Genomic DNA, 12,509 nt, shown 5'->3' with positions numbered 1-12,509 from the left:
CTGTAAGGGCACCATCAGGGAGTCTTGCAAATTGTCCTGTTGATTCTGATCCAAGCTACAGATACCTGGGAAAAGGCATGAATCCCTGAGCTAACCTTAATGGTTAGGGTTCTCACCTGTGGGTGGAGGTTTTTGCCCCCTTACTGCCCATGTATCTTTACACATTCTACCTAGTAAGTGTGTAATGTGAAATACTTACGCAACCCATGGCACAGGCTGCCTTCCCAAGAACCTGGATCTGACCAGTATTTTTATAATTGCTCTTATGGTCTTTAGTCTTACTTTTTTTGGTCTTCTGTCTTAGGAAAAGCATTGCTCTTAGGAGAGGCACTATAGAGAACTGCCCTGTTACAACCTTGTGGTTGTCCATGACCCTGGCAAGGCAAATGATTATTGATTGCTGAAGTATTTGATAACATTAGCTGAGGCATAGCAGTCACAGACTTTGTACTCTTTTCTCCCCTTACTTGCATCTGTGTGAGCCCTGGTAACAGGAGTTTAACTGAGGTAGCAGCCATGGCAGCAAACCAAAATGCTTGTATATAGCCCAATTTAAAAAAAAAAAAAGAAGAAATCCTTATCCAAAGCCATTCAAACTGTTCATCTGTATGTCTTTTGTCATGAACTGGAAGTGTAGTCAGGGGGTTATACTGGATCTTTTCAGCTGCATAACACTAGCTCAGCATTAAAAAGTGTCATTGCTCTGCAGAGTTCCCTGAAGATGTGCTGGTATACCCCTCTTGTTAAACAATTTCAGAACGGGGCAGAAAGAGCTGGTTGCCTCTGTTGTTTTATACACTCACTATCGATCCACAGGTTATGGGTCCAGCCATCCATGGAGAATTGCTAGCAATTTTCCATGTTTTTCTTGCACTTGGGTAGCTGAAAGTCAGATCAGGTCTAGGAGCTACTGAATACTCTAATTTCTCATAGACCAAGGAAGCCAAAAGAAGACATTAAACCACAGCCTGGAGCAGTCAGTTTGAAGGAGACAAGAGGATGTAAAAGAAGTCTTAAATTTTGAGGGAACCCAGAATTAGTTTAGCAGTATTCTTCTTATCTTTTGTTATACACTATTTCAGTTCTGTGTTGAAGTTGTTTTCATCAAGGAAGAGTATTTTGCTTCGATTGTTGCATAGCTTTGTTACCCTCCAAAATGAGTGTTTTAAGAAGGATTTGTTTAAGAAAGGGGGAGTAGATACTCTAATGACCTCATAGCAGCCTTCCAGTATCTGAAGGGGGGCCTATAAGGATGCTGGGGAGGGACTCTTCATTAGGGACTGTAGAGACAGGACAAGGGGAAACAGGTTAAAACTTAAACAGGGGAAGTTTAGATTGGATATAAGGAGGAAATTCTTTCCTGTTAGGGGGGTGAGGCACTGGAATGGGTTCCCCAGGGAGGTTGTGAATGCTCCATCCCTGGCAGTGTTCAAAGCCAGGTTGGACGAAGCCTTGGGTGAGACAGTTTAGTGTGAGGTGTCCCTGCCCACGGCAGGGAGGTTGGAACTAGATGATCTTAAGGTCCTTTCCAACCCTAACTATTCTATGATTCTGATTCTATGTGCCGAGGGACATGTAATTATGGTTTTCAGGTGTTCTCTAAGTCAGTGCTAGCTTGCATTGAATGTGCTATTTATAAATGCATATAAATAATACCAAAATATAGTTGACAGAGGTATGAAAACAAGCTGTACCTAAAGAGTGGATACTTCCCTCACCAAGAGAACCACAATTATAATTCAAACCTACCTGCATTATATGTTATAGTTTAATATTATACATATTGCAAATAGTAGCAAATTGGTGTTCTCTGTTCTCCTTTGAAAATGAAAAAAAGATTAAATAAAATTACAAAGACAACACAGGCAATAAATAATCACACACTACTGAATCCTTTTATTTACCCTTGAGTACTTATCACACTGAATAGTGAGAAGAGACACATACATAATTCAAAGCAGTTCTAGGACTCAATCCAAAATTCCATGTTTAAGAAAAGCTCTGTCAGCTAGACTGGATGTGTAGCCAGAATGTGAAATTTGAAAGTATCTAATAGTCCTGTGTCTTACCTTCCGTGATGAAGCTTACTTGTGAGTCAAGGACAAAAGGTCGGACCATAAGTCCTTAGGAATAAAAATAGGATAACAACAATATTTCAAGTCCATTTGATTTTTTCATTGGCAGATGAGAAGAAAACTCTCTCTTTTAGCCTGAAGATGTTTCATTAAAGAATGGACCTCTGTGGCATACATCCCTCATTTGGAGCAAGAAAGGACAGTGATGTTACAGAGAACCAAATTATATTATCCCTGGAGCAATTGCTCTTACAGAGATGCCACCACTAAAAATGAAATGTGTGGGCATACTACCCATGATAACTCTAATGGAATTAGACTAGGAAAACATAAGGAGTGTGACCAATGGAGGCTGATGGAAATACGGAGGTCAGATAATAGTGCAAAACCCGTGGTGACTTTTTATCCCCATATTGGCATTTGAGCTGGCTAGTCTAAAGCTGAGTTAGGGGGCTTTGGATGAGTACATAAATCTTTGACAATGTTACAACATTAAAATGACAAACAGTCTAGAGATGCATTTGGTTCAGCCAGTATCTTTTATTTTAATACAGTTTCAACTTTCTGAAAAGAAGTATATTACAATGAATATAATACAAGTTTGCAGTTCCACTAGAACGTGAATAATTTTGTATGTTTTCTTCAAGTCTTTTTCTAGGTTTTCATAAAACCATAAAGGCACTTCCCCAGGAAACTCTCCCCTCCCCACTATGAATCTGCCTTTGTATACAACAAAAAACTTTATTTCACCTGCAGGGAGAACCACTACCTCCAACATGTCACTTATAAGAAAGAGTAAGTTTTAACTGTAGTTGAATTTTGGTAATTATTTTGAATTACCTGATGAAATTCTCACCACCTCTGGGAAAGTATTTGCTGACAGAAAAAAAGAAAAGGAACTACTGCACACGCACACAATTCAAATCTTAACTTGCATTTCAAAATGGTCGGTAAAAGGGGAGACATATGCATCAACACAGTGCATTAAACCCCTTGCATGCTGGTACCATAATGGTATATATTATGCATTTTCCATTAGACGAATTACCTTCATACAGATTTTCCCCCAAGACTTGCAATGTTTTATTTGCATATATACATAAAATATACATGTAGTATATGTTATATAGTGCATTTATATAGTACATAGTTTACACGTATAATATATATATTCATAGGCATTTCAGTCTATACCTGAAGTTAACATCATTGAGTGGTTGCAAAATACCCAGCCCTGCACGGGATTGATCTAAAGAAGGGCATTGCACATCATTGTCCGCAAGTTCTATCTCAAGATATGAAAAAATCAAAGCCAGAAACTGTTTAATTTCATGGACAGCAAATATCCTGCCAGGGCATTTTGCTGTGCCAGTCCCAAATGGCATATAGTAATACTTCAGTTTGCGACCACTGTGGTAGAAGTCAGTCTTTTCTTTTCCATTCTCATTCAGAAAGCGATCGTATTTGAATGTCTGTAATTAAACCCGCAAAAGAGTTAATTGATATTTGAATACCTTCAAAGAGAGATAATTCCATTAGGACATAAAATGCAGGCTGGGAAAGAAATGCCTCTAGCAGTAAGCATATTATAGTAGCACCCAGCCCCATGGTGGTGTTTTGGAGAAGATAGTCCCTGAGAAGTTCTGGTATGTGGGACATGATCCCAGGTTCTTTGCTGGAAACTCTCCTTTTCTTTTATGACCGTCTTAAAGTTGTAACCTCCATTCTTGTTCATGCAGCAGAACTGAAAGATTTCTCATTCTGTGACTCTGGGAAAATCTTATCCTTATCCTTGTCCTCCCTCAAACCCCCACAATGGTGATTTTTCCTCACCAAGGAAGGCAGTCAGTACAGGGCTATCCAGGGCTGGCAGCATGCATTCTGGTTACACGAAAATATATTTTGCATATAGTGCTTGCACCAACTTTATTCTCTTTCTTGTTTATCATTACATATCCAGGCATAAGAACAACTGGAGTTCAACAGCAAAACAGCCATGGGGCACCCCTGACAAATGCTCTATTTAAGAGGAATATTAGCTTCTGCTAGAGTTCAGAGCTTAAAGCACTTTGATAAATACTTACCAAGGGATCAGCATATATTTCTGGATCAAAATGCAACAGTTGAGGATAAAGAGCTACAATATCATCCCTGCGAATGTTGTAAAAATCATTCTCTAAGTGCAAAGTGAAATCCTCCTTGGCAACTCGGAACGTCATGGAGGCACTCGATAGCCTCATTGCCTCTTTGATGATGCTGTCTGTGAGGAGCAGAAAAGGAATGATTACTATGGACATAGTATGTCCCTGGGGGAGGTCCTGCATTTTGAAATATTTCAGAGTCATGATCAAACCCTGCATTTAATAGAAGAAATATTTTAACCATAACTTTCTAATGCTTAAGAAGGTATCTTTCTCATTTCTTTTTAGCATTATTATTGCTTCTGCAGATAACACCGAGGACTTATAGTTGATGTAACAGAATACTTGAAAGTGAGACACATTTTCACTTGAGATAGAGAACAAACCACTCAATACTGGAAACGGAATGAGAAAAACAATATTGCAGTGATCAGGATTTTCTGAAACTTTAAAAGGTGATGCATGGAAACCAGTGCTCAGAAAAAGTAACTTGTGGGGGGTTTGCTTCATTTTTAATATAATAAAAATTTTTTTTTTTTTAAAGCAACAGTAGTTAAAAGGTGTCATTTTCAAAACTCTCTGTAACTTGGACACTTTTGAAAAATATGCCTATAATTTGAAATAAGAAGAAATAAAAGTTATTGGAATATTCTGCTTCACATCATAAGAACAGGGATATAAAATTTGGTAACACACTTTTATTTGATCTATAGTCATTATAAAAACCCCATGTTTTTGAATTATCATGGGGTCTCCAATACTGTATTATGCAGCAGTACAGCAGTATTTAGACATGCCATTACCAAGAAAAAGTGCTATTCACGTGAATTTTGATACTGTCGGTACCACCTGGGACATTGGGAAGACTGATTTTGTACATACAGGGATTTTTCCCTAGTGTTTGTTAGCTAATTCCATAGTAATTCCATAGCAAGCATTTCTATGGTAATAAATAGAAGACTCTGACAATTGTGGTGCCATTTCTGATACTCCTGCATAAAATAATCATACCTAGTACTGGCATATTATCCAGTTGTTTTCGGTTTAAGGAAATGTGTTTGCCATTGGAGCTGATCTCTCCGTCACTTTCCAAAACACTTTGCACTTCCTTGGTAGCAGCTGTCATTGCCTCTGGGTTCCTAAGACAAAACCAGCAGAACTATAGCATAATTTTACACTTAAGGATGCTTTAAAAAGGGGCTGTTGCCATTAACTTTTTTCCTGACTAAACTTTAGTACCTTTTAAAATTAAAATATTGCAGCAAAATGCTGCAATTACACTTTTTCATGTCTCGGCAAAGGTATGATAGCTTCAGAAAAAGGAAAAGAACCTCAAGTATTTGATTCTGTCGCCAATGGTAAGTGGGACAGAACTGAGGTGCGCAACAGGTAATAAACAGTAATATTACTAAAAAGCAACACCAAGCATAAGAAAAAAAGCAATCAGTTGTAGATTAGGAAATAGCCCCATTGTGGGTAGAAAGTTTAGGAACAGGATAATAGATCAGTTTCATAACATCACTTATCCTGAATGATGTCCAGGACATGATGGCAGTATTCTGTCTAGCTGAAAGGAAACTTCCTAATAAGAAAAGTCCACACAGTATCTTTCACTGTCCAGAGTTTCTTACAGACACAGAATATATGAGCTATGGTGAACTAACAATCCTGATGAATGCACAATAAAACAGGCTTTTAAAAGACTCCAAGGCCAGATAGACCTAAATCCAATGGATTCTTGGAGTGCAAAATACTAGAGAACCTCAGATATTAGCACAGGCAGGTCGCTACAAGGGTGCAAGCCACTGGCTAAATAACAACGTTAGCAATTTAGATACGTACTTAAGAGTTAGTTATGCTGAGGTGGATTATACTGCACAGAGACCCACTCTAAGACGGACATTTAATAGTATTATCTGAACTGTGCATCCTTTCATGAGTAAGAAGCTCAACAAGTCTACACTGCAGCATCAACAGGATCTATCAATGTAAAAACTATTTTCTACTAAGTATCTGTGAAAACAATAATAAAGTTACAGCTCATTTTGCCAGCTCTAATGAGATGGTCTAAAATTGTCCAGTTATACTGGGAGCCTTCCATACAATTAATGTTCTGACTGCAACCAGCACTTTTAATATCATATCATACAGATTTACTCCAAAGCTTTCTTGGCAAAGTGTAGCATTGCCCTGGAGTGTTTGTTGGGTTTTTTTAAACACTTCTACAGAAGACTTACTTAAGGAGATAGAACAAGCTCCAAAACGTGGCAGGAATGGTGTTCGCTTGAGAGGCCCAGAGCACTGCCACATGGGTCTTCGCTTTTTCCATGTCATCGAAAGTTGACAGAGTGTCATTCAGGAACATGCGGAGGGTGACAAGCTCAGAGAGGTTATTCCTCTTCAGGAGGTTCTCATGGAGGAGTGCCTCTCCCAGCTTCTCACGTGCGCTATGGGCACTCTTGAAGAGGTGGATAGGCAGCCCTGCCACAAGGGCTGGAAAGATCCTATCAAATTCCTTGAAGTTTTCGAGGGCATTTAGGATATGAGCTCTCTCATTTTCTTGCTTTGATGATAGATTTTTGTCATTATTTAAATTAAATTCTTTACCAAAAAGTGTTAAAAAGCCAGACTCAAACATTACCTGGCAACAGAATGCATAAAGTCCTTCTGTCACCCAGGTATTAGACTGAAGCTTAGATGTTCTTGACTGCAGCATTGCGTATTGTAGGTTTTCCATCATTGCTTCAATGAGGGCATCTAAGGCATTACCTTGAAGGGTTCTAATGAAAGTCTGGTGAAAATTTTCAGTGGTGTTTCCTTCTGCTGGGTCAATGCTACCATGCCCAAAAGCCTGTCGCAAAAGAAATATACATGATAAATAAGGCCTATCATAACCTTGATGATAAAGTCTATCAGAAATGAAAGACAACATATTATAGCTTACTAGAGGGAAGTATAATAAGGGCTATTAATACTAGAGCTGATACTCTCTCAGTGAAAGCAGTGAAGTAGGCAAATGAAAATATATTTCCATAGATGCTTACAAACAGATCCCAGTGACATCAACAGGAGCCTTTCTGCTTACTTCAGGAAGAGTTTGACTGAGCTGCTATTGTGTTGCATCATTTTTTAAGGCCTTAGGTCTGACTCTTCCATAGTAGTGAGAACCCCCTGAGGAAAGTATCAGCTTCAGGAAGCTACATTATCATTTTGAAGATGGTGTTAATTGTATTTCTGCTTTAGCAATTTGGGATACTTCACGTTTAAACAATGTCATTCTTGGACAATCTAAATCACTGCATATTTCATTTCCATTAAGGAAAGGGAAAAAAAGACCCGGATGTTTTAAAACAATAGAAGTGCAATAATGTGAAAACGATTCTATTTTAAAGGCACAGTTATGCTATCAGGATTGACTGGGTATGTCTGTCCTACCAACAGATACTTTGCATTTTAGATATAAAAAGCATTTTTAAAGGGGTACCTTGGCAGAAGTAGCAAAATGGAACTTTTTCCAGTCCAAGTGTTTTCCCTGGCGGATCAATGCATGGTATGAAAATGGGTCGGTGAGGAAATGGATGTATTTCCCTGCTACTTGGCAAGTGAAAATGTGGCCATGCTTCTTCTGCTTTTCTCTGAGGAATTCAAGGGGATTGGCACCAAACTGCAAGGCACAGCCCAGGTATGGAAGGAACCCATTTTCAAGTGGTGGTTCACCTTGTCGCCTACAAAACACAAACAAAGCTGAATCTATAAGTATGTATAAAGAGCTCTTCTAAAGGGCTACCAGGTAAGCAAAATACTGAGGTAATTTTTGATGTGGAAAACATGCTACACCCCACTTTTCCCCAAACAAATAGTATACTGACAAATAATTTTTCTCCCCTTCAAGGACTAAGCCTTTTGTTAGGTCTATGGTAGAATAACTTTATGGTAGAATAACCTTAACAGCCTTTATTATAATAAACATAATAAACCACAGCTTGATTATGTCATCTTCTTTTCCCTAGATCAGGAATATATTTTTCACATGTTTAAATGCAGAATTGTTGCCATTAGCTAACATGCACAGTTATGAAATTGTTCCATAAATGAATAATGCACCCCACTAATATTGTCTCATATATTTTTGGGCAATGGCATCCACAATTCAATTTGAATACCAAAGGGAACAGCCTTGTCGTATAGAAAGATTGTTACTGGCATATACCATTTGGATCAGATCTTGCTGAAAACAGTGGGGATTTTGCCATGATCTTCAGTAAGCATAAGAGGAAGTCCTTCTGGCAAAGTGTCATTAAGTGAAACATATGTTTAGAGTGAAGCATATGCTCCAATGATATATTTTATAGAGTTAGAAAACTACTTTCCTGCATTAGGATGCCATAGCTGCTAAAATAACTTTCAGATACTACTTTAGCTTTACCAGTAAAGTTCTTATATTTATTATCTGAATTTACTGTTTATTATCTGCATTCAACTATTTTCATCTTTTTTTTATTAAACTTTTTAAAGTAAAACAAGAAAATAACTGCTGAAAAGTATGAAAACACAACAGTTAAGCAAATTACTTGCTCCTTATGCAAATGTGCCAGCAGGATCAATGCTTTTAAGGAATATATATTCGACATAGTAAGGTACATAAATATTACCTTTATTAAACTGTGTTACTAGGTATGATAGGCTGATGATATGAAAATGTTGGTAAGTAGGTATTACACTATAAGTATATATAAGTGGATATTATCTATGATTACAGTGCATGCAAAAGTACAGCCCAGTGCTTTAGGAAATTGGGACATGCACATTCATATTTTAATTACCTCATTTATGCATAGATTTGTATTTACAGCTATGTCTAGGCATTAACTCACTATTATTAAAAAGACCATACACAAAAATCCTATTATAACATAAATCTCTCAGAAGACCAAACAAATGTACAAAGTATATCTGACAGAAACAAAGGCCAGGTACTCTGAGATGCATTTACAAAGATATTTCTTACCTCCTCCTCCTCCCTAGAAGAAACAAAAACCCACAGCAGAGTATTAGCACTGTTCCCCAGACCCATGATGCTATGAACATTTCTGTTAATGCCCAAAAACTTCCAAGTGGAAAATTGGTAACTACCGGTATGGCAGGAGTGGTGACTGAGAATGATACAGAAGACAGGCCATGATTTATATACTGTAGGTGCACTGCTGTATCGAATGGCATTCAATCAACCTAGCAAGCTATTGATTAACCATTTCTGGAGAGAGCCTGTTTCGTCTCTGTTCTGACATTTTTCTGCGGAGAGCTCCACTGGTTTGATGGAGACAGTTGCAGACATGGCCTTGAGCTAATGTCACATATCAGTAGCAGTTCCAAAGTAATCAAACAGCTGTAATAGTTGATAATTTGAAGGTCTGTCAGGTGTGTTTTGATTTGCTCTGCAGATTTACCAATTGCAGTTTATAGTTCAAGTTTAGCAATATACGAAATGGTTACTGACAGGTGTCCAGAGGAGTCAGATTGGGCTAAAAGGCTGGGTTCAGGTTATCCTTCAGCTGCCAGCCTGCTCCCCTCATCCCCTCCTTTTAGTGGACTGACTACCCTGGTTCTGGAATGCCACAGCAAGAGGGAGTGGCAGGGGTTCAGCTGTGGCCAAAGGAATGGCTTCAGAGATGGGCAAAATGGGCTTTATATAATGCAGGGTGAGAGAGAAGAAAGCAGGATGAGACAGTCCTATTTCTTTTACTTTGTTTTGCTTGCTTGGTTTGGTTTTGTTTGTGGGTTTGTTTGGTTGGGTTGGTTTTTTTTTTCATCGTCCTTGAATCACCTTTTATTTTCCCATTAAATCTTTTTCCCTCTCTGTTTCTGACTAGTGAGAGTTCAAACTCTGCCTTGCCTTTAGCACAGGCAGCAGATAATGATCCCTCATTAGTCATTCAAGGCCTAATATGTTTCCAAGGGGTTTAGTCACTTTTTCAGGCTCACTTTTGTAGGCTTACTTTTGTATAAGTACTTGCTGGTATCCCTACAGCTGTGTGATAAAACAGTAATGACTTGGTCCTGTTTGCTGTCAAAATTGAACACTACACTGAAGGTTCCGAGCTGCAAATCTGGCAGATGGGAATATTGTCCTGGCTTCAAACCAAGGAAGACAGAGAGGCACAGGGTAACTCTGTTCACATGCCATTACATTTGAGGCAATTTTTAAGTTCCTATACTGAAAAAATGAACTCTTTGTACAGCACTGAGGTTTGCCCTCACTTGATCTGAATGGCAACTGCTTTTATGTGCCCTCTCAAAATCCATTCTCTCACCCCATTTTCACTTAAGCACAGGTGTTTCTTTTGTTTATGCTCTTTCAACAAAGTTCTAAAATGACAGAGAAAATAAGATGGCATCAGAAGTGGCAGTGATCAAGAGGTGCTGTAATTCTATTCCTAGTAGTAATTTTTCCTCACAAGGGGAAGCACATAAAAAACGGAATGCAATGGAGATGAGTCAGGAAAACTGTTTTTCATCAGCTGAATTTAGCTTGTTATAACAGAGTTGCTTTATAAAAACAATTTCCTGCTTGTTTCCATTATGGGAAATTTCAGTTCTGGGTGTTATCTTTGACTACATGCTATCACCTTCTCATCCTAAACAAGTATGTTACTTTTATCACATTTGTGTCTAATTCTGATTGCATGTGTAAGTCTCAGCCTTATGTCCCTTAAGTGGCAGTACCCTTAACAAATTACTATTGTCAGCAGAGTTGCTTTTTCATAGTTTAAAGGTGTTTCCTAGTTCTAGATCATCTCCCATCTGGTTTCTTAAATAGGCCAATCTACAACCCCAGAGCCGGCCAGTACCATAGTAGGCTGCAACCTATGTCTTTGTGATAAATGTACGCAGGGGTGTTGTTTGCCACAGATATTGACACAAATTCAGCAGGTGAAAAGTGTGAATCCCCTTTCATTTATACAAGTGGGCATTAGACTTTCCTGATTTTTAGCAGCACCAGTAGAGTGCCCTGATGTTCTGGATATGGTATTTCACTGTTCTTCAGTTTCAGACAAAGACATGACATCTGCCTGGATACTGGGTCCATTTCACACTGTCAAAGCTCAGGCAGTTGCCACCAATCTGTACAGCAGGGCTTGAAAGCACCATGTTGTTGCACTTATTGACAGGTATTACATTTTCTGCAGCATGTTATGTGTTGTGTATGAGGTTGACTCTCTTGCCCCATCCCAACAGGGCAACTCACAAGAGTTATGGATGCAGTCAGAAACCATATAATGACTCATTTTACCCTGGCTTTGTGAAGCACAATCCTGGCATAAAAGGTAAGAATAATATTAGTGCAAAGAACTGACATGACTTGGGATCAAGACTCACCTCAGGCCAAAGACACCAGGAGAAATAAAGAAGCACGTATCTTTGAATGCATAAGCATTTGTCACTGAAGGTTTGAATATGGGTGGTCATCCCTCAAGAATAGTAGAGAAACTCGGCAATGCACTGGACAGTAGTTAGAAAACACAAAACCTTTAAACAACTGTTATTTGACCTTTTGGTTAAGCCTTAGTGCATACTGAACTAGAATCAGTCCAAAAAAGATCAACTCAAGAGGATGTGGGTGCACACAAGGTAGTGTGCTGGTATTTTACCCAGTATGATGTGTTTAGTACCTGCTTTCAATTCAGCCTGGCTGCTCACACCAGCTGCAAGGTCAGCAGAGATACGGCTCTGTTTGTGTCTTCAGGGCCATGACTTGTGTCAAGACTGACACTTGGTTACATTGCACCACTTTCCCGAAGACATTTTCACCTAGCTATGGGCAGAGGCTTCCAGGAGCACTCTTATCTGTCACCTCTGCTCCAGCCCATGAAGTATGTTTGGTTATGGTCTCTGAGGAGCCAAAACTGCTCCCATAAAGCAAACAGGCCCAGTTTGCATCCATGTGATTCCTGAAGCCTCGTAGAAGCCTTCTGGCTTGCTTTGTGCAGAAGCAACTCACTAACCATCCAAACCCCAGCTTCCATCTCCTGTGTTGTAGCTATATGGCTTTCTTCAGTCATGACCCATAAGTGGTATTTAAACAGACAATAATAGATAGGCCAAGCTGAGGTGAATAGTTTTTTTCCAGTCTTCATAATTTGGAAGCACTGAGGCACAGAAGGGTGTGATGGAGTTAGGAGAGGCTGCTGATTATATTTGACAGTAAATCACAAATTTATACACAGCCAACTATAAAAAACATTTATTCACTGGAAGTAAATAAGGGGTACACCCTGTAAATAAATTATTGACC

At 38.8% G+C, this 12,509-nt stretch overlaps 1 protein-coding gene across 1 annotated transcript; it reads right to left on the bottom strand.

The window, feature by feature from the left end:
• Positions 1 to 2,597: 2,597 nt before the first annotated feature.
• Positions 2,598 to 9,768, bottom strand: LOC133266820 (cytochrome P450 7A1). The gene is made up of 6 exons (XM_061448429.1): positions 9,225 to 9,768; positions 7,701 to 7,941; positions 6,454 to 7,067; positions 5,228 to 5,355; positions 4,160 to 4,335; positions 2,598 to 3,547 (listed from the first exon to the last, which is right to left on the bottom strand). Exons 1-6 carry the CDS (start codon positions 9,434 to 9,436, stop codon positions 3,248 to 3,250), a joined length of 1,671 nt encoding a protein of 556 aa, XP_061304413.1. The 5' UTR covers positions 9,437 to 9,768; the 3' UTR covers positions 2,598 to 3,247.
• Between the last annotated feature and the right edge of the window lie 2,741 nt (positions 9,769 to 12,509).

The sequence above is a fragment of the Pezoporus flaviventris genome, unplaced genomic scaffold (assembly GCF_033815535.1).
Source record: "Pezoporus flaviventris isolate CSIRO_AGI_PZ_B2104156 unplaced genomic scaffold, CSIRO_AGI_Pfla_v1 ptg000007l, whole genome shotgun sequence".
Classification (NCBI taxonomy): Eukaryota; Metazoa; Chordata; class Aves; order Psittaciformes; family Psittacidae; genus Pezoporus; species Pezoporus flaviventris.
Note: the sequence above shows the minus strand (reverse complement) of the source record. Positions and strands in the feature narration are given on the sequence as shown.